The 23,927-nt window shown below is 33.3% G+C and overlaps 1 protein-coding gene across 1 annotated transcript in view; it reads right to left on the minus strand.

Annotated features, from left to right (window-relative positions):
- LOC114045873 (polypeptide N-acetylgalactosaminyltransferase 13) overlaps positions 1–23,927 on the minus strand; it is an 816,024-nt gene that overhangs the window by 301,428 nt on the left and 490,669 nt on the right. The window contains exons 6-7 of the mRNA XM_027866047.1: positions 22,015–22,185; positions 5,790–5,907 (exon numbers count right to left, since the gene is read on the minus strand). Of these exons, the coding sequence (XP_027721848.1) occupies positions 5,790–5,907; positions 22,015–22,185 (289 nt within the window). The remainder of the gene's footprint in view (positions 1–5,789; positions 5,908–22,014; positions 22,186–23,927) is intronic.

The raw sequence follows: 23,927 nt of genomic DNA on the forward strand, positions 1-23,927 counted from the left end.
GTGAAGCCTTCTCTGATCATCCTAATTGATTGTGATCTTTCTTACTCCGCAAAATTCCTATACCATTCACTTGTTTCTTGTATTATTGGTTCTATTTTTATCCACATGTCTCTTTCATAAGACACAACATGATATAGTGATTGCAGGACTTGCCTTGGAGTCAAAAAGACATAGGTTTAAGTCCCATTTCTGATACACTGTGGCTATGTGACCCTAGGTAAGTTACACATCTTCTTTGTTCCCCAAACAAATCTCTAAATGAACAAATGTCTTTCCACATCTAAAAAAAAAGCCATCATACTCACACACATTCATATGTATGTATATACATATATATATGTATGTGTGTGTATGTGTGTATGTTTATGTGTAAATATGTGTGTATATAGGTATGTATTTATATATGTATGTTTGTATTGCAGTGAAAAGGAGATAGATTTAGAGTATTTAATTCAAATCCACTCAATACCTCTGTCAGCTTGGGATTTGTCACAACTTCTCTGCATCCCTGTTTGTAAAATAAGATCTCAGAAGTTGCCCTCAGTTCTAAATCTATGAGCTTATGATTCTACTTTACTTTATAGATGTTCAATATGTATTTGCCTTATTAGCTCTGTGTGTATATAGTGAGTGGACATATATTTACTGGCAGAAATAGTTTAAAAAACTAGATAGCTACTTCCTCTCTGGGGTGGGGCTCTGAGTAAAAGATGTACTATTGTCAGGATATAAGGATGCAACCAAATTTTTAATACTATAGTGAAATATATACACACATTTATATTTACTTATATGCAATATATATGCTTATATGCAATATACATATTTATGCATTGTACACATATATGTGTATATATACACAAATGTGCATGTGGCTACTACTTAGCCTATTATGTAATTTAATGGCTGGTAAATTAAGATATTTTTGAAATGTTTGACTACATTCATAGGTCATTTGCAATGCTCTGCTAAAACAGCTTTAAAAGGTGTTAAATCCAATAAAGAAGAATGTTTTGGGGGGAAAACTGAAAAATTAAGTGAATGGGGAGGTTAATGTCATATTCCAGTAGATGCTACCTATAGGATTGTTTATTTTTGATACTATTAACAAGGTCACAAATATCAAGTTTAAGTTTCTAAAGAGGAAACATTTTCAGGTAATTTTATGTAAACATACGTTGACCTTTAGAGTAAAAGTATTTAATTCTATTGGAAAAAAATGGCCAGGTATGAAGTTCTTTGAATTGTAAAGGCAAAGGAAATGTGAGTGCTAACTTCAAGTGAGTTTCCAAAATTCCCCATCATTCATGTGCTTTCTCAAAGGGTAAAATGAACACTGAATTATTATTTCATGAACTATATTTGAAATGGAATTCTTACATTTATTTTAAACATAAGGAGCCTGATTTAATCACTTTTATTACACTCCTCCTGCTGCATCAGCTCCTGAACAAAAGCTTTTAATGTGAATGTTCAGGATGATATATTCATTATTAGAAGTACAATCCCAGTTATCCATTTATCCACCTACAAATACTGTTGCCAGAAGTTATTTACTTTTAAGCTATGCTCTACTTTTGGTTTGGGGCATATGCCATTGACTTAGGATCTAAGAAATGTAATTTCTATTCCCATCTGTAGAAAAGCTCAGTTCATCCTATTTGCATTTTGCAGTAAGTTTTGAATTAGATCAGATAACCTTATAGTAACATGCTAGGCTGACTTGATCAAGCCAGAAAACCTGCTTCATTCCGATTGTCATATAAATATATTTTTGAAATTTATTTAGAGGCTGTTCCATGTCAGGCTTCTGAGGTCTATATTTCTGCCTTCCAAAATTTGCAAACTTATCAACAAAGAACATTTAGACGTAAGAATTGAATTCAATGAACCTTTATTTATCATGTAAATATATCTATATACTCCTGTAAATAAATGAATAAATATATATATATATATATATACACACACATAGATATGTACCTGTGTTTGTGTGTATGTCTACATCTCTATCTATGTATCCATCTTTCTTTATTTCTATCTATCTAATTAGTGTAAAGGGGCTATGGAGTATCTTGTTTCTTTTATTAAATATTTTTTTCTTTCCTAAGTTATGAGGGCCATCATATGGGAAGTGTTATAGGCAGTGATTAGGAACACAGGAAAGCCCACGAGGCATGCCTACACCCAGCTGAGGAACAGAAGGCAGTAGGAAATAGGACACAGACTGTTGTAATTGTGACATCCTCTACTTCAACAGCTCCCTATTGCCTCTATGGTACCTACAGCTATACCTATAATTAACATTCTCTCTGTCTGTCTGTCTTTATATATACATGCACACACACACACATATATACATACACATATATACACATACATGTGTATGTGTGTGTGTGTATGTGTGTGTGTGTGTGTTCTCTATATTGGTATCCCTTCACTTTGGCATTTTAAACCCTTAACAATATAACTCATATCTACCTTTCTTGTCCACTTCATGGTATTTATCATCTCACACCTTTTGCTATAGCCAAACTGGCCTACTAGTTTATTTCCTATATATGACATATCTTTCATCTTCCTGCATTTCCTCCTCACAGTCCTTTGTAGAATCTCTAGTTTCCTACAAAGCACAACTTAAGTGCTTCCTCCTACCCAAGGTCCTTCAGGATTCCCCTTAGTTAGTATTCTCTTGAATACTTGAAATGACTTTAAAACTATTTATTTGTGACAAGTTTTGTCCTCTGATAATATGTAAGCATCTTTGTCCTTGCATCTCAAGCACCTAACATAGAGCCATGGACATAGTGGTGCTTAATAATTGCTTGAAAAATTTAATTTGTTAGGGTAGGACCTGGTCTCTTCAGAGCAGGTGAGCAAAATTAAGGAAAGAAGAGTTCAGAATAAAAAATTCTGAATTATAAATTTAAGAAAAGGTAATATGACTTAGCCAAAATTTAAAAAATAGCTACTATGTGGCAAAATCAAAACCAGAAACCAAGTTATTCCCGACTTCTGAGATGAATACATATTTTTTCCATTACACTATGTTGCTCCCATCAGTGGGAACAGTGGAAAGGTGTGCATAGGTTTCTAGCCTTATTTTCCTTCATGTATACCTTACTTTAGGAACACTTTTTTTTTGTACCTCTCCATTAAGAATACTGCTCTTTTGAACATTCACTCTTCCATGAACCTTCCTGGTTCCCTACTTTTATTACCTTGTTTCACCATTTATATCTCTAGATGAGTTTTCCAACCAGCACAAGGGGAGTGTTCACATCCAATCATACATTTTGAACAAAGAAACAGAACAGAAAGGTGGGTAGAGGGAAAAGTAGATGATTAAGATAAGGAAGAAAAGGAGAATGAAGAGGCTGTCAGCTGCATAATCAGAGTCATGGATGTCAGTAATACTGTCCATCATTGCTCCTGAGTAGGAAGGCTAAAACTAAACAAATTGTTTTTTTCTCACAGAAAGTCATCCAAGCAAATTAAAGGGAAGACAGTATGATATATTGAGATGAGCAAGCAACCTGGGTTTTCATTCTGCATTTGCCAAAATCTCATGATGTGAACTGAGGCTAGTAACTGAACCTCTAAGGGTCGTATAATTCTTCTGTAAAATGAGAGAATTGAGTTAGATAATCTTTAAGGTTCCCTGAACCTATAAAACTCTGTGAATGTATGGAATTTGCTGTTTTCTTGCTAATTTTTTATATTTATCACATAAATTCATATGAAATAGTCTTGACAACATGAGAAAAATGATAATGAACTATTCTGAATTCATCATTGGATCTTTGGGACAAGTTCAATCTATCAGCCTATATATAATTTTGTTAGATAAATATTAGGACAGGAAACATTTTGGAGTTTAATTTTATAATGTATCTCCAGGGTTCATATTATAGGAAAGCAGAATAACTAAGAATTTTATGTAACAAGATTTTACTGGTACTTTTAGAAAAATCTTTATGGATCAGGTTCCAAAATAAATCCTTTTTTTTAATTATATTCCATACCATCAAAGGGGATGTTTTATCTAGGCTGCTAAAGACTATTTTTTTCATATTTTGATGTAAATTTGCCTGATATTGCATAATGACTTAACATGCTATAAAATCAAATTTAATTTTGTAAAAGAAGAAAAAAAGATAAAATAAAATTATATAACATAAGGGAAGATAGCTATATTAAAATAACCTTTAAAATAGTTTGACTGAAAATACTAACTGATAGACAGTTTTCATATAACATTTCAAGTTTTGCAAAGTATTTTATGCAGCAGTTGATGGTGTAGTAGCTGCAGTGCCAGGCCTAGAGTCAGGAATAGTTGAGTTCAAATCTAGCCTCAGACACTTTCTAGCTGACTGACCCTGGGCAAGTCACTTAAGCTCTGTTGGCCTCAGTTTCCTCAACTTTAAAATGGGGATAATAATACAACCTACTTCACAGGTTTATTGTGAGAGTCAAATGAGATAATATTTGTAAATAGCACTTAGCACAGTGTCTATGTAGAAGAAACCCAATAAATGATTATTCCTTTTCTCACCTCTCTCTTTTATGTATATTATCTCATTTGATCTTAACAACATCCCTGTAAGGCAAGTGCTATTATTCCTATTTTCAGGATGAGGAAATTGAATGTCAGGGAAATTGAACAGATTGCCTGGAGCCCCACAGTGGCCTCAGAAACTTACTAGCTATGTGACCCAGGGTAAGTCAATTAACCCTGTTGGTCTCAGTTCCTTATCTATAAAATGAGCTGGAGAAGGAAATGGCAAAGCACTCCAGTATGATTGACAAGAAAACACCAAATAGGGTCATGAAGAATCAGACACAAATTCCTAACAAAAGAAGTGCTGACTCTACTAAATAGCAATGGACTTAGTTTAGAAAAATCTCTCTCAATATTTTCATGTCTCTTGATAGCCAGGAATGCTGATGATTTTTAAATACTGAATAATATTAAATATTAGTCTCCATAGCATGGTGGATAAACTCCTCATCTCAAAGTCAGAAAGTCCTGTATTCAAGTCCTGTCTATGAATATACTTCTTGTATGATCCTGGGCAAGTCATTTAATTTCTCAACATAATAGGTTACTTTCTAAGACTTTTGGTTGCAGAGAAGGTACCAACCTACATAGGTAGAGTTTCCTTCCTGGAGTATTTACTGTATCAAAGAAATCACCATCCCAGTCCCTATCTATATAGAACACAAATGTCGTTTTACCTAATAGTCCTAATCTCTTCTATGTGATTTAAACATAAATCCAAGATATTCATTAACTTAGAAAGCCACTTTCTAAACAAATGGCAGTTTTAGCTTTTATGTTTTACAAGTTGTCTTTTTCTGTTGAAAAAAATTACTTTACTGAAGTAACTGATGTTGCTTTAAGAATAGTATATTAATGGAAAATCACATAACTAACTTAGGTAGATCCTACAAATGCACAATGATATATACATTCACAAGTTTTGGGTTCAAATAGTGACTTTTTTAGTACTAGATTTTCTTCCCAAAACTCTCTCCCAAGACAGATTAAGAAAATAAACAGATTTATATTTTTATAAAAATAAAAATTTGACTCAAAGAACCTTAAAAAACAACATATCATCTTGCCATATGACAATCAATACTATATGCAACAGAATACAAATAAACTTTCCTAAGTGTATATTGAAATTATCAACTGATAGAATACATTTTTGGCTAAAAGCTGTCAGTAAATGTTCTGACTGTGATATACATAATAATAACAAAAGAAGTAAAGTAACAGTTACCCTAAAGGACATTTCAAGATTCTCTCCACCCCAGATATCCATTCCTGCATCGTAAGCTCCTATCTCTTCAAAGTAGTTTCTGTCAATTGAAAATAGGCCGCCAGCCATAGTAGGGGTCCTAGTTGGAAAAAAATAACATAGAAAACAATATTCTTTGAAAGACAATATGTGGAATTTAATAAGTGAGACTTTAAAATACATCTCTAGAGACATTTTACATTTAAAAAAGGCATTAAAATATTAGATATGAAGCTAAAAGTAATGATAAATACACATATATGCACACACACATAAATATAACCATATTTATATATAACTACATAGGAATGTACATATAATAAAAACTAAGATGAATTAGACTTTTTTCCAGTGTTTGACCAGATAACTCTATTGAGGGAATACTGGTCTTTTAAGTAAGACCTGGGCAAAGATCGAAATACCACCTCAGAAAAGATCAGTGAAACAAATTCCATTCCTCGAGCCCCCATCTGAAAGGGCTGAGCAGATCATAAAAGTTTCAGTCATAAACCTGTAGCAAAATTGTAAATTATTAAACCATGCACATTCAGATCAAGTTCAATTCTTTGAGGAGCATGAGGATATTGCCTTCACTGAACAGCTCTACTGCACATTTAATTTTTTCTAGAAGACATAAAATGTTTATAGGAGGTGGCATTGGCATGGTGACAGCTCTAAAATTATCTCTTCAACATGAAAGCTGTACCTGCCAATGTGTTATTCCTCTTTCACCTGAATTACAGGGGAGGAGATAGATATGTAACCTTAAATGTGGCCGTAAATCAGTGGAATCCTCAAGCTAGAAAGGTCATCTAACAGTTACTCAAAACTGCATGGTATTTTCTCCTTGGAATAAAATGCCCTTTTTTCCTTCTACCCAATGCCTCCCTATACAGGATCCAAAAGTTCAAGTATTGCCTTTAGAAAGAACATTTTCTTCTTTTACCTTTATTTTTTTATCTAGACCTGTGATTTTATCATTGTAATAACTTCTTTGTATGGAAAATCCTTCCAGTGATACAGATCAACAACCCCTCTCTAACCTGAGAATTGCTTGGAGCACTTTGAGTTTAAGGGACTTGACCACAATTAAACAGCTAGTATGCATCAAAAAGTGAACTCAAGTCATTTTAACTCTAAAACTAGAGCCACTATTCATACCTAACTGCCCCTCAAATATTTAAACAGGATATTATTAGTGAGAGAATTAAGGTGCCTTTGGAGGGAAAATATTTTCCCCTTCCTATACATTGCAAATATCATATTCTCATTTGAAAAAGCATGCTTCCAAATAAACCAGTGAAGGTCAGGATTATTTTTGAATGTAACCTATTATATATGCATTGTATAATTGCTTCTATCTATTACACTTAGGCAGACATCCAAGCAGGAATCAGCTTGCTTTGTCCTCACAGTTGGTGCAACACTTAACAAATCAAATACTTCATTGCTTTCACTAGCATATCTTCATCTGTCAAGGTTATGCTCACATCTCCTAATAAGATAGCACCATTCACTGAATAACAAGCAAATAATACTGTACTTGGGCATATACCATATTGCAGGGGTCTCAATTTCTCCCAGTGTGCCTAATGTTTCAGGCTCGGGTAATTAACTGTCTGTCATTTGGAATAGCTAAAGCTTCCTAGGTCTCAAAGCTTTCTCTATTACTTTTGGTCTTGCTGGGTTTCTGCCATGTCTAGTATCACGGACCTTCATGAGTTATAGTGAGAAACAATAACAAAGATGAACAGATGGTAATGATTGACTGGCCAGGACCCTGCACATAAGTGGGGCTTTGGAACTCAATGGCAATAACTTTATATGGTACAGTGATACTGTATGGTCTCCTTAATAGGACTGTAGATAAACATTGTTGCAATTATTCTACCATAATATTACCAAATAGTTTAAAGTGCTAAGTGATCCATTTTCAATGACCATCACAAAGTGCCTAGCCACTTATCAAAAGAATAACAAAATGCTAAGGTCTTTTAAGAAAGCAAAATAAAAATTTCAGTTTAACAAATGGATATCATTTCTGCATAGAGAAGAAACAAAACAAGGCACAAACTATTTCTAAGTATGTAATGAAATTAAATTTTACAATTCTAAAAAAAGAATAATTACAATATGTTTCCATTATACCTGATGAAAGCAAGAAAAAAAAATTACCCATTATCTCTTAATTTAATAGGTTTCTATGTTAAGGTTTTCAATATAAAAGGAGCCTTTATAAATATGTGCAATATCACTTAGACCCTGTTCCTACTCTCTCTTGGCCTATAGAATATTTATTGTCTGTGTGTTACTGACATTTTTTCCCTGTGTATTGGTTAGCTTACATTGGCCCCCTAATATTTCCGACCTTGACAAGCCATCTCATACTTCCATGCATTTGCATAAACCATAATTTATGCCTGAATGTACCTTTCTCATCTCTCAATCTTTGAATTTTTATTTTCACTTCAGGATAATACCAGTTCTGGACATACCTCTTCCATTTTGTGTTCTAATTTCCCCAGTTATTAATGTTTTTTTTCTCTCTTCAAATTACATTGTCTTTACTTTCCCGTATGTATTACTTCCCTTGTATGCTACTATTGGAATATAAGGTCCTTGAGGGCAGATAAATATTTCTATTTTTTCTTTATATCTCCATCCTATCACATCCTAGCAGGCTCTTGCACAAATATTTGTTGAATCAAATTCAATTAAACCTATAATATAGAACATCTACTGCATGCAAGGTACTATTTTGTTTAATCTTGCCTTTATGTTGTATCTCTCTACGTAATACACAAATCATAAGCTGAAAAATACAAAGAAAATTTAACTGGTTGTTTTGTCTTTGCACTGCCAGGCATCTATTTATTGCATATCTATTATACTTAAGCATTATTAATGGTTCTTCTGTCTGGGTTGCTTTTTTAGGGGCAAAAAAATGAAAAAAATATTTCAGAAAACCAAAGGGAAAATATTGTGAAACTTTTGGCAATTTTGAAGCTAGATGGAGAAAGCCTTTTTTGGTTCAAAGATATAGGGGGGATTTTCCCAGGTCCATAGCTCATAAGTTGGAGTTCAATAAGGCAATTTAAATGTTTTTGAAGGCTCAAAGGAGGACCTTAGGTGTTTCTATGGATAGTGAGGATAGTGTAGAACATTAGAGAGGATTCTGTTTTGACAATCTGTCAGCATTTACATTAAGAATTATGTTAGGGAAACAGATGCCAAAAGAGGTGAGATGCCTGATAGCCTGGCCAACCCAATAATTAGCTAGAAATAAGTATCATCTAGTGTTTGGAGCAGAAAGATTGGTCTGGAAGAATTCAAAGGCAGGAGATATTTCAATGGGTAGAGGTAATTAAGACACATTAAAATGTAGATCCCGAATGGCTTTTTGGAATTAAGATTTTCATGAATGTGTGTATGTGTTTGTGTATGTATGTATGTATGTATGTATCTATCTATCTATCTTTCTATCTATCTCCCTGCGTCATTTTAACCCTATTCATATTTTTCTTTGCTGTGTCAGTAGCAAAAAATATTTAGAAAATCTAGAGAAGTATTTTCAATCATAATCTGGAACCAAAATAAGAGGGGAGTGAATAATTTGGGTCTCTCTTATATATAAAGTCAGGGGTTCTGGAACAGAAGAGATGGCATTAAGAAACTATTAGAGCATGGTGAGTCAATCTTTAGAGCTTAGAAGCTATTGGAAGGAAAAAAATAGGACTAGTAGGGTACAATCATTCAGGAACAATAAAAATTTTATCATATTCTTTAGATTTACAGCCTTCCAAATATCTATCAAATCATAGTATAGCGTTCATTCCAAATCAAGACATTCACACAGTGTGTGAAGGCCAAGTTGCTAAGAACATAACTCACTGTATGTTCATACTCCAATTTGCTTAACTCCTTTGCAAGGATTAGATGTGTATACATACTCTAATACTCTGATGGATCTGTAACTTCATTAATGTAGTACTGCCTCCAATCATGTAGAAACAACCTATCCATGCCAGGACATTCTGTGAGAATCTTGTGCATGTTCTCCCATACATTTACATAGGGAGGCCTAATTTGCTTTAACAAACAGAAGGTGTTTCATTAAAACCAGAAGCTCAGATCAGTAGTCAGTTTTTATTAGCATTGTTAAAGAGACATTCCTCATTAGTATTTCCCTAGACCAGTGAAATTACAGAACCAACCAGAGGAAAAAATGCAAACATTCTCTGTCTCTGTCTCTCCTCTGTCTTGTCTCATGCCCTGCCTCTCCATATATATATATATATATATATATATATATATATAGATGTAGATGTAGATATAGATGTAGATGTAGATGTAGATATAGATAGATGTTTCTACTTAGGAGAAATTAAGACTGTTCAATAATAATTTTAACATAATTAGGAGAAAAATTATAAAATGATAAAGTTAAAGAGAAAAAACAACTTTGTAAACTTAGAAATCTGATCAAAAGAATGACAAATTATGAGCACAAAAGAATGAAGATGAAACCTATTACTGACCTCCTGACAGAAAGGTGATGAATTTACGACACAAAAAGGGACACACATTTTTGGAAATGGTTAACGTGTGATTTTGTTTTAGTTCACTGTGTAGTTATATACTGAGGGATTTGTGGGTTTTCTTTTAAATTTACTCAATTAGGAGAGGTAGTAGAGCACAGTGGATAGAGCACCTGACCTGTAGTCAGGAAGACTTGACCTCAAACCTCAGACATTTACTAGCTCTGTGACCCTAGGGAAGTCATTTAACCCTGTTTTTCTGAGTTTCCTCATCTGTAAAATGAGCTGGAGACAGAAACAGCAAACCACTCCAATATCTTTGTTAAAAAATCCCCAAAATGAGTTACAAAGAATAGGACATGACTGAAAACTACTAACCAACAACTGGGAAGGATAGAGCAATAATTTAAAGTCCTTTAGTCCAATGTCATCACTACTTATGAAGCAACTGAGGCCTAGAGAATTTGTGACTTTCCAAAGTTCATACAGCAGAAATAGAATTAGCCTTTAAAGGAATGGATTTAAACAGACAGAGATATCATGGGGGTTTGGAGGAGGACACATAATTATGATAGCAGAGTTGAAACTTAAATGATGTGTTATAACTCCTGATATAGTGATCTTTCTTTCAATTAAACTGCTCTGCCTCAGTCCATACCTATATTGCTTTTCAGAAGCTAATTTTTTTTCTTCATGATAATTCACAACATTTTATCATAATAATTTTCTTTTACTACCTCAGAACTGTCCCAGATCCATTCTAGAGCCAGGACTTCTATCCAATGAAATTCAACTAGCTTTCTATGAAAATGAAGGTAATTCTTTGCAAACATCAAATATTCTCACATCCACTCACTCTAGAGTAAGCAAGCTTCTTGATTTATTATTGTGACTAAATCATTACATCCTTACCACTATAATACTGTCAATTTTTCATTATTCATATGAATAGCTATAAGATATAATGAACTCACTTCAATAAATATTAAGCACCTACTATAAGCAAACACTAAGTATTTGCTAAAAGGAATTTACACATAATTGAGAAAACTCATTATTTAGACTCAAATTTTAATCATCCTCTTATAGAAAGTTTCAAAATAATTAGTAACTATTAAAATGTTGAAAAGTGTCAACTTCATATTAATAAACTGTATAGTGGAAAGAAAAGAGCAAAGGACTGGATCAAGAGACCTGGTGTTTAGTCCTGGGTCGACCACTCTGGTTATTGACTTCAGACCTGTCACTGCACCTCTCTGATTCTCTTCTGCTTGATCTAACTTCTTCCCAGAGCTCTAATCCTATGTAATTTTTCTGACTGCCTTCTGATTTTCTATATTTACATCTACTTGAAGTACTGCAAACTTAATGTAAAGGGATGCAATATGGTGCAATGCAAAGAGTACCAGATCTGGATACAAAAGTCCCAGACTTGAATCCTGACTCTTCTACTTACTTGAATATCCTTTGCTATGTCACATGTCTCTGTGAGACATAGTTTCCTCATCTGAAAAAATGATAGGGTTAGACCAGAAAATTTCAACATCCTTCTAGATTGAAATCTATTATCCTCTGTCCCAGACTAAACTCACTATCTTTCCCCCCAAAATTGGATTTCTTCTCCAATTTCTCTAATTTTGTCAATCTGGAACAATCATTTTCCTAGCTCCCCAGGCTCAAAATTTTGGGTCGTCTCCATTATTCCACCTTCCATAACCCTCTTGCAAATATTCAATCAGTTTTACCAGGTCCTGAAATTGAGGACTTTGGGATCACTCTCTACTTCAGGGATCAGAGAAACATTCATGAGTAGGTGGCAACAGAACTGAGCCTTAAGGAAAGAAGGAATTTTAAAAGTTGGGAAGTTTGAAAGAAGGAAATTAAAAATATGGAGAATGACAATCACAAAAGCAGAGATGTGAGAATCAGATAGGTAGAATCTGATAATAGCTAATAATTTGGTTTGGCAGCCTTAAAAATACAAATTGTTAAAAAAATTAAAAAATACAAATTGTTTCAAGGGCAATACTAACAATGTCTGCCACAGAGTAGGCATTAATAAATGTCTTGTTGTTGTTGTTAATTGGTGGTAATGTTATGATAGTCTAGATACAAGCAACAGAGAGCATTATATTTCCAGATACAAAATCTATATTTTATTTGGAGGCAAGAGAAACATACTATAGGATGCTTGTAAATCAGGATAATTAATTTGGATGTGATATTAAGAGTGGATTGAATAGAAAAGAGAATGGAATCAGGGAAAACATTTAGTAGGAGGGAGGAATGAGGACTTGAACTAGGGTAGGGGCAGGGTAAATGAAAGGGAGGAGGAAGAACATGAAAAATATTGTAAAGGTAGACTCAATAGCATTTTCCAACTGATTAGATGTTGGAGAGAAAAAAATATAAAAAAAATTATCTCCATATGACTGAGAGAATGATGATATGTGCTTAAAAACAGAAATGAAGGAATTAGTTAAAAGGGCAAGTTTAAAAAGGAAAGATGGAGAGTTCAGTATTGCACATTTTGAGTTGGAGGATCCAGGATGACATCAAGATGAAGATATTTAAGATAAAGTTGGAAATAGAGGATTCAGGGGAAGGGTCAGTACTATACATAGTTTTGAGAGGCATCTATAGAAAGGTTTTGATCGAAGTCATGGGTGTAGAGAATGAAGTCTTCCTTGAACGAATGGAGGGAGTACATTAAGGAAGAAACAAACAACAGGAAACTGAAGAGTCAGAGGGAAATCCTAATATGTTAGGAGTTTGGATACTGTGGCACTGTGACATAATGAAAGAAGGGAAATAGGACTATTAAACTTTGGAGCTAAAAGTTTTAGATATGTTAGGGAGAGAAGGATCAAAGATGATCGAGGACCAGTGCTCATGGTGCTCATGGACAAGGATAATGGATTACAATGAAAAGACAGAAAATATATATACACATACATACGCATGTCTATATACATAAACATACTTGCACATACATATGCATGTGTGCATGTGTGTATATATGTCTATATCCACATAGCTGTATCTATCTATACTTATATCTATGTATCAGTATCAGGAACATTGAGAGTTGCCCATATTTATGGGGCAAGAGAATAAAGAAGATACAATGAAGGAGATAGAAAAATGAGTGATAAGCCAAGTAGGAAGGGAGCAAGGGAAGCACCATGTCAAAGAATCCAAGGGAGAAAACTACTAAAATATAAGTACTATTGTGAAATGCAGCAAAGAGACAGGTTAAGAAAAAAAAAGAGGAGTGAGAAAAGGCCACTAAATTTAGTTATTAGTAAGTCACTAATAACCTGGGAAATAATAGACTGTACAGTAGTGAGAAAAGAAACCAGCTTGTAGGGTGTTGAAGTAGTGAGGGTGTGGGAAGCAAGTGGAAGCAGGAAGACATTTGAGGGCTATACCTTCTCTCAGACTCAGGATCCTCATTTGAAAAATGAGGGAGTGGGCCTAGATGGATTGTAAAATCCTTTCCACCTCTAGAGGTAATCCTATGATCTCTAAGAACTCTTCTAGCTATGAAATCTTTGATCAGTCTTGGAAGATGGTATAAATTGTGAATTGAAAGATCTGAGCTAAAATTTCAGCTTTTCTACTTATATGCCCTATTCCATTCTCATATTCCTATTGCCTAACACTGGATTTGTGAATAGTAGGTACTTTATAAAGGTTGTATTAAATCTGCCAAATAAGTAGGTAGAAACAGATGATTTCTAGGATTCTTTCTGGCTCTAAAATGTTATTTTCCATCTTTTCTCTATTTTTCTATGTGGATGGGGGAAAACGGTTTTTTTGCAAGGTTCTATATGAATAGTTAGTCTTCAAAAAATCAAGAGTTGGTTATAGTTTGAAAAGTTTTACATAGAAATGTGCAAATGGAAAGGCTGCTGAATAGTTCAGGCAGGGGAATGATTTGAATGCTCATGGTGGCCATTTGGTCTTTTGATACATTGTGCTGGGCATGACGAAATGGCTTTCTGCCAAGAGGGAATGAAGTTGCTTAAAGATTTCTGCTAGCTCAGGCACCGAGCAAGGATGAAGCTTACTCAAAGCTCCTGTAGAGACTATGGAACACAAATAGTTTCCAAAGTTATTTAAAGGATAAGTGGGAAAATGAAGGAAGGAACTCTGCTTAGTAAGGGCAAATTATTTCTTTACCTGCTGAAGAATTTACCAGCCACCAAGGGCTAAAAGCCTCCTGATCTATTCTGAAAGACCTAAATTCTCCATGAATGGTACTTTCCCCCTTAATGTGATTTCATGATCACCACTACTTGATGCAGTATTCTCTGGATGCCCTGGGCTTTCAAGGGGATACATATCAGTGAGTATAACACTTTGCATTTTCTATATCCTTTTACTTCAGGTCAAGTGGCTGATGAAATAAGCAGTGGAAACAAAAGAAGACTAAATTCTTCTAATTACTTTGGAAAAGGTGATCAATTGCCTGAGATTTACTTGTGACTTGTATTTTTAGAATCATAACTTTCAAGTTAGAAGATGAACCTCAGAGATCATCTAGTCCAACCTGCTTGATGTCAAATGAATTGCTTAAGTGAATATATAATACAAAATAAGCAGTAGTGCTAAGATTTGAACTTAGGTCAAGTAATTCAAAATTCATATTGTCATGCTTGATCAGATGATTGATAGCTAGTACAGACCTATAAATCATTTAGTCTAGGGCTTCTTAACCTCCATTTGTGTGTGTGTGTGTGTGTGTGTGTGTGTGTGTGTGTGTGTATGGGATCCCTATGACAGACTGATGACTTACATGAACCCATTCGTAGACTACTATTTTTAAATGCGTAAGATATAATATATGATTGCAGTATGAAATAATTTTCAAATTTCTTAAAGAATGTAAGTTTAGTAATCTGAGGTTAAATACTCCTTTATCTAGTGCAATTCACTCATTTTACAAATAAAAAAATTGAGTCCTAGACTTATGTGACTTAGCCAATACTAAATAGGAATGCCACCCTAACACCACTGTTCTCAAGAGTTGATATTTTGTTCCTATTATCTTCCATCCAGAATTTAGCACCCACCATCTATACCTGACTTCCTGAAGCACCAAGAAACAGTTCCTAGATTATCTGAATAATTATATTTTCTTTCACATTTGTAAGAGCAGGGGAGAATCTAAACATTTTTTCTACCTGTCAAAATTAATTTGAGTAAATCAGGGTCTCAGGAAAGAAATCTACTCCATTTCTCAAACATCTGGCAATATCACATTTAATGATGTCATGAAGATGAGAATTTGTACTCCTGTTTATCTCTAAAACTAACAAATTTTAAATTCTGAAAGAAACTCTGAGAAGACTTTATGTCACTTTCAGTTGTTTTTTTGTAAATAAAACAAATATACCATCCATTTCTAAAGAAGTACGGATCACTGATGTTAGTCTAACATGAGATGAAAAGAAATCATTTTTTTTTACTTACAATCAATATTATATTTTAGTTTAACATGTGAATGTGCAAAAATGAGACTTCAATTTCAGTGTACATTTCAAAATTTAAATTTTAATTTCAAAGGCATTGTTCCTATAACAACACAACGCTTCTTTGGGCTATAATAATAGTTAACATATTGCATTTTATATAGCACTTAATCCAAAACTTTAAGGTTTTCAAAAGATTTTACATGTTATTCAAATAAGTCTTCTCACCAACTCAATGAGGTACATGCTATTATTATCCTCATTTTATGAATACAGACAATGAAAGAATGATGTTAAGCAACTTAGCTAGGGTCAGAGAGCTAGTAATTGTTTGAGGCAGAATTTAAACTCAAAATTTCTTGACTCCAATTCTAACACTGTTTGCTCTGCCATGACTGTTGAAATAATTAAAGGGACTCTGAAGTATTACTATGCAATTTCCTATCTCATAGTCAAAGAAAAAGAAAACTAATGGAAAAGATGACTGAGGAATATTTTTTTCTCCTACTAATTTAAGAATACCCAAGGCCAATATTTTACACAAATATTTTGAAGACACATGAGAGTATATGTGAGCATTATTTTAATTCCTCACAAATAAGGTAATAATTTAAAAACATGAAATAAACTATTAGATTTTAATGAATTACCTAATAAGATCCTAACTCTAACTGAAAAAAATAAACAACAAATACATAGGAGATCAGATTTGTGTCCCTGTAAAGGGAATGTTTGAATTAAAGTGAGAGCAAAGTAAATGACTATTTTTGAGAATTGCCTCAATCTAACAGTTCTGTTTGGGTATTCTAAAAGGGATGGCATTTCAAAAACAAGTTGTAGATGCTGGCCAAATATGACAAATGTTAATGCATTGATATGGTTAAGACACCAAAGGTGAAATATTTCAATATATTTCATTAATTTCCCCATTAAATTTTTATTGAAGGAAACTAAAGTATTGAGAAGTAAATTAGTTATTACCACACTTGGTTTTTAATGCCTATGGATAAGCTTTTTATTGTCAAATTTGAATGTCGATCTAATGATACCATGTAACCTGGAGCTTTTTTTTTTGACCTTCTGACATAGAAAGCTCCACAGTATTAGATCAACTCTCCATCCTCCATATCAAACTTTTATTGAGGGGCTGCTCTCACCCTGTTACTTAGCATGCAATTGGACCCTTTTGCAAGATAAATATGATTAGGGATAAGGAATGCAAATTCAGTTAATACCAGTCTAAGGCAATGTTTGGTTCAAAAAATACTTTGTAATTGAGAGAAATGTCATATATAAATAAGGATTATCTGTGTCCCTATTGTCCATTAATGTGAATAATAAGAGTTGACTATATAAAGTGGTTGTTGACATTTATTAATGTATTATTATAAAGTGCAACCACTTTGATATTTAAAGAAAATTTACAAATATAATTTCATTTTATCCTCACAGAAACCATATGGGGTAGATACAGGTTTCTATCACCCCCAATTTACAGATTAAAATACTGAGGCTCAGAGAATTGAAATTATTTGACCACAGTTACATAGAAAGTAGATGTCAGAAGCAGAATCCAAACTCAAATCTTTGCTGATTCTAGGCATAGCACTTTATTGATTATACTACAGTACCATATAAATGAATATATGTGGTGTGAAATCAGTCATAGGATTTACATCTAGGAGTAACCCGAGAGACCATATAGTCCAGGATCTTATGGATAATAGCTAGATCATTTTATAGGTAATAGCCAGCATGTATATAGTGCTTTAAGGTTTTAAAAACACTGTATAAACTGAATCTGTGACTTGCCTGAAGTGATAAAAGTTACAATTAGCAGAGCTGTGATTCAAACCCAATTCTTGTGACTCTAAATCTAGTACCCCTTCGATGACATCCCACAATATTTTGCGATGATATACATACTAACAGGGACTGCAAAACAGAACCTTTAGGTGTCAAAAGGCATTAGAACTGGACAGATGAAAGTACTACTAGACATTCTCACTTTCTATATAGATGCTAAATAATAGCAATAGGAGATGCTTGAGAATATCATAGAAGTGATAGTGTCTATAAAGCATTGGCATGGAAAAATTATTTTCTAGCCACACTCCCCAGTATCTTCAAACAATACTGATGTAGCATGACCTCAACACCCTTCTGCTCACTGATTGTTCACCTCTAGACCTTCTATGTCTTGTCAATGCCCTTGCTGAAATGTGCGATGTGGAACTGAACACAACACCCTGAATATGAACTGAACAAGGCATAGTACAGTGGAATTATCTCCTTCCTGGTCCTAGATGCAGCCAGAAATTACATGATAATTATTAGCTTCTTATGCTATCGTATCATACTGTTGATTCATATAGAGCATGTACTTTACTGAAATCCCCCAGAGTTTTGTGTGTGTTATGTATACATGTATGTGTGTTTGTGTGTGTGTGTAATTTTAGAAAAAAAAAAAACAACTGCTGTCTATTTATTGTTGTTATTGTTGAGTTGTTTTCAGTGGTACCTGACACTTTGCGACCTCCCCTCCCTCTTCAGGTTTTTCTTGGCAAAGATATTAGAGTGGTTTTCCATTTCCTTCTCTGGCTCATTTTATAGATGAAGAACTTAGGGAAACAGGGTTAAGTGGCCTGCCCAGAGTAACAGAGCTAGTAAGTGTCTGAGGCTGAATTTGAACTCAGATTTTCCTGACTCCTAGTCCAGAACTCTACTAACTGTGCCACCTAGCTGCCTATTTATGCCTCTCTCAACTGAAAAATATAAACTTTCCCCCCAATTTTTGCCTCTCAAAAGACTAATGGGAAATAATTCACTTTTGATCCTAAGATAACAAGATTTCATTGATATAAGTGCTAAATATAAAAATTTGGATTACTTTTTTCCTACATTTCAACAAAGTGAGGAATAAAGGAGTGAGCACTTTTTTAAAAATTAGGACTTCTTAGATTGTAAGTGACTTTTTCTTCTTTTTTGTATCCCCAACATTTAGCATTATACCTGGAAAATAGTAGGCACTTATTAAAAATTAACTGATTTTAAATGAAAACCAGTTGTCACATAATCATAGAATTTCATTTCTGAAAGGGAAATTAGGGATCTTTTATTCTGAACCTCTGAGGAAACTGAAGCTTAGAGAGATGAAATTATTTTTCTAAGGTCATATTGCTCATTAAAGGTGACAGCAAATACAGGAATCCCACTCTTTTGCTTTTAGTCCTATGCTCTTAATGCTTTACATTTTAGAAGCTTACTAATAAACCTAACAAAATGAAGGAATGCAAAGAGGAGAAATTTTTATTTCTTGCTCTTAAAATGCCACAATATGATTTTGGGTCAAAAGTTCAAGTTACTTTTCAATTGATGCAAATATATGATTGTATTTCTAAATTATGACTTAGCATCCAATTATAGCAACCATAAAGTTCTTTCATAATTGACATTTTAAATGACAGATACCTTTAAAAAAACTGAAAATTCTGCACAATTTTAATCATTTTGTTCTTTAGAATTTCATTAATCAAGGAGGGAAAAAAACCCTGTGTTCAAAACATAGAGCCATTTATCTATCTATTTGTAGGCATGTAAGGGAAATGATCACATCTCTTTTCTAAGTAATAGATTACTTGTACAGGGTTCACATTACAACTATCTTGATGAAAATTACCTTCAGACTCTTACAACACAGCCACTGAATTAATTAACCTTTTGCCATAAAATCCAAAAACTTCAGCAAAAAATGAGGTTTCCTTTGCTTCAATTCCCTCAGAGTTTTAGGAGCAAAATGGCAAATGAAATAACATGTAATTCCTGAGGCAAACAAATCAAATACATTCTGCTTTTACTTTCTCCCCATGTGACAATAAAACCATAAATTGTAGTGAAAATATAGCAAATTCTGCATTTCAATTTTCATCACCATTAATGGAAGATGAGAAATAATGTGCAATTCATCTCCTTGAAGACTTTTATCTGTATGAATGAGGTCAGTTATTTCTTACTTAGAAAGGGTTAGCTCTCTATCAATTATCTAGATTTTCTCAATGAAGAAAATACAATTAAAAATAGCACAACTGTATATAATGTGCTTATTATAGGAAAAATGGACACAAAATGAATGCTTTTAAAATTTGTTCACACACAAAACTGAATATAATATTGAATTACCAGGGAACATATTGGTTAGAGCTGAAAGGGTCTTAAAATAATCTTTTCTAACTGCCTTATTTTCAGGTAAGGAAAATGAGATAGGGTAGTGAAATGGCTTGCCCAGGGTAATACAATAAGTAAGGGAAAGTACTGTGATATGCGTCAAGGTATTTTGACAATGAATCTAATGCTCTTTCTTTTACTCTATAGTGTAGTAATAAAACAAATAATGCTCCTTACAGAGCAATGGTCTAAATAAAAAAAAAATAATAAAAAAAATTAACTGCAGTATGGCTGGTAATGCAGACCTTGACATAAGCCAAAGTACTAATTAAACTTTTTTAGATGGTTGATGCCAAATATTATCCCATACTTCCTTGTTCCAATAGTAGAAAATGTTATGGGTGAATGCAGAGTTTTTAAGACTACTAGAAATCCTCTAAATTAAGTATTGTCAGAATAACTTCACTTATATTACTCATTGTTCTGGAGCCCTGTTCTTATTAATGTGCTATTATCTCCTTATTATGCGAACAATCTTTCATTGGTAACTGTTCTGCAAACAAATTATAAGGTTTCCAAGATAAAGTCAACATAGGCAGAAATTTGCACATGTATTTCTCCATTAACCAGTTGCCAGAACTTAGTCATATTTGACAAAGAATATAACAAAGCATATCTTGACAGTTAGTTAATTTTTCTCTGCTACTAAAATACATACTGTAGTTTCAAGAGATATGATAGGATATGCCAGGCCACTCAGAATTTATTTGATTGGACTAAGAGTTTTTTTTTTTATTTACAGAATCAGAGGGGAAAAGCCAGGCAATTACTTCTTGGCAAGTTGTGGATAACAAAAAGGAAGGAAAGGGTATGAAAGCACCTGTAATATTAAATCCCAAATGAGACATATTTTTTGGACATGGACAATGTTGGAATATGCTTTGCTGGCTTATATAAGGTTTTTTTTTCCTAAGGGGTTTCTTTTATTTTAATCATTCTGTTTAGAAAGGATCAGTGGAAGGGAGAAAAAATAATTTTTTTTTTAAATAAGGCTGGACAAAAGATATATGCTATATAACCCAACAACCTTGTGTTCTCATGTCTTTTAACAATTTAAATTTAGAAACTGCATAAAGTTATATTATGTTCAAGAGAAAGAAATCTCCCAGTAGAATATAGAATATGGGGGTATTATACTTTTTGTGAAATACACAAAAGTTGGTGGAAATATTTATAATGTACATGTGTGTATACACGTACATAAATATAAATGTATATACATATACAAACACACATGTACAAACATACATATCCTATATGCATCCTACATGTAATATATACATACATTTGTGATATTATATTTATGTACAAACGTCAGAAAAATAAAAAGAAATGGAAAACAACCATTTTCTCTAGAATCTTCCTTATATTTCCTTTAACATTATATTTTATCAAGAGGTTCTAAATTACGTCTTCCTTATCACTTACAATCAGGACATCTCTCTCTGAAGTGGCTTGCATGGAAGAACTTATAGACTGATTTAGGTTATTGCTATTTTTAAAATGTTTTCTTGGTCGACAAACTTTTACAGAGAAGGTACAATAAAGTTTTCCAAGGTGTCTATGTCTTCTGCCAACATTTTTGTTTTGTTTATGCATCATCCACCTTATATTTCTTTGACGTAATCATCAAGTGACTATACTTATCTTCTTTCTTTGTGGGAAGTCGCATAATTAAAGAGATATTTCTAACAAGAAAAAGTTAAAGCATGATAGAATATCTTTAAACACACAGGGAATATTTAAGAAGATTTAATTTAATCAACCATTTTACACTGAATAACTACTATAGGCCTATCTTTCCACTATATGAAAGAAGTAACTATGAAACAGAATAAAAGGCGTAGAGACAAATAAGGAATTGTACATAAAAAAGTTATGAGATTTTTAAGAGAACAAAAATTTCTAGTAATGCTGTAATGACTATTGACTGGACTTTTCTTTTCCTGTGGTAAATTATCTGCATACCTGACAGGCAAAGTTCTGTCTCCTTTTCTTCTGTCCATCTCTCTTTGGGGAACAGGATACCAGCGAAAATTAAGTTTCCAGTTAAAACCTCCATATGTCATGTCTGAACCAGCTGTGTATTCAAAATTATCATCACTAATCAAATCAATGATGGGGCAGACAACAGTTTTTCTGTGAATAAATTTTTAAAAAGTTAAATTCAATATTTGAAATTTATATTCACTATTTTACAAGGTAGGATTTTTTGTACTTGATGTATCAGAAATCAATTTTTGTGAGCTTAGTCAACTTTTATTTTCTTATTCCATATTATCTTCCTTTTTCTGCAATTTTTTGTAGGTCTATCTCTTTTATGCTATCACAGATAATTTATTTAATATATTAATTCACTTTCAACCTGATTTCAATTTTCTTACATACTAATTTAGCAGGCTGAGCGTTGTCTGTTTTCCATGAAATAGACACTCAATGGACTATTGGTTGTTTAGAAATTGCATGCACATGCCCTATTTACATTGTTATCCTCACTGAACTTCAGTTGTGATTAGGAAGGAGGCAAATTGATGGGAAATACAGTCAGATATTTTGGTTGAATCCTAAGAATAATATGGCTGAAGACAGGTTATCTTAAAGAGGAATTTCTGGTAATAGACTCATGGAAAAAAGAGGCTTGGGAGATATTGTGACAGTTGGGATTTTTTTTTTGTATTGCCATTTTGGTTATAATCATCCTATATGGCAGGGTAGATAGTGCAATTAAATTGGCTTAGTAACTAAGATGCTTGATCCCACAAATATGATTTTCTTTGAAGGAGAAAGGAAGAAAACATTTTTTGGGTCTCAAACAGAAGAAATAGCATTTTCTACTTGGGAAATGCTTAGATGCTCTTCTTGTTTTTTGCATGTTTCTTCTTTTTTTATGAGTGTTTTTCCCCTTTAATTCACACTTGCTTTCTAATGGAGCTAACTATCTATGCTTTCAATAGCTAATGCACTGAATAGTGAGTGATTTGTTTACTGGAAACTGACTACCAATGAAACCAAGTACTGATTTTCATATATAGCAGAAAGTCAAGCCACTGACATGCCTCAAAGTCTCTACTGAACAAGGTATCTGTTGACAAATTCTTTGTGTCAACAGCATCACAAGTTCAATAATCAGTTCACTGGACCCAAGGAGCTGATTAAAGTATAAGGTACCCTCTGAAATCAGTATAGAATAGTCTTTTTTTTCATTTGGAAGAACTCTATGAAGGTTGAATACTAAAATAAATTATGTATCTTTGATTATTTTGACTAGGGTATTCCACATAATGTGAAGAAAAATGTTACTAGCTGCATACTACACTTGACTGAAAGGTTACGACTGTTTTGTTCAACTGATATAGCTCATTTTGGTGACAGCCTTCATTTGTCTTCTTGGCAAGCACAGAATTCTGCAACTTACAGCAGAACTAGTCCCAGAATAGGGAGCACTTGTGGTAGATGTTTAAATGGTCATTCAGATTCCCCAAAGATCTTTTTTGATGTACACATAATGACTATATGAGCAAAACATTATATAATACTCTTACTATTTAAAAGACAAACCTGGACCAATAAGCCTAACTCTTACAGGACACAAGGGACCATACTAAAACATCAATACTCTCACCTTATATATTGCATGTTTTGATTAAATGTATATATATTGCTTATTAATAATTCTCACTCAAATAGGAAAAAACCACAATATTTTATGGCACCTTCTTCTGAATGAGATCCAAATGTCTCTGAAGACTGTAATTAGAGAGAAGCAGCATGGCATATCAGATAGAGAGGTCAGCCTTAGAGTTAGCAAGGCCTGAATTTAACTCTTGCTTTTGGCATGTAATAACAATGTGACCCTGGACAAAGTTTTTAACTTTTTAATG

Source organism: Vombatus ursinus, unplaced genomic scaffold (assembly GCF_900497805.2).
Source record: "Vombatus ursinus unplaced genomic scaffold, bare-nosed wombat genome assembly UNPS02014779.1, whole genome shotgun sequence".
NCBI lineage: Eukaryota > Metazoa > Chordata > Mammalia > Diprotodontia > Vombatidae > Vombatus > Vombatus ursinus.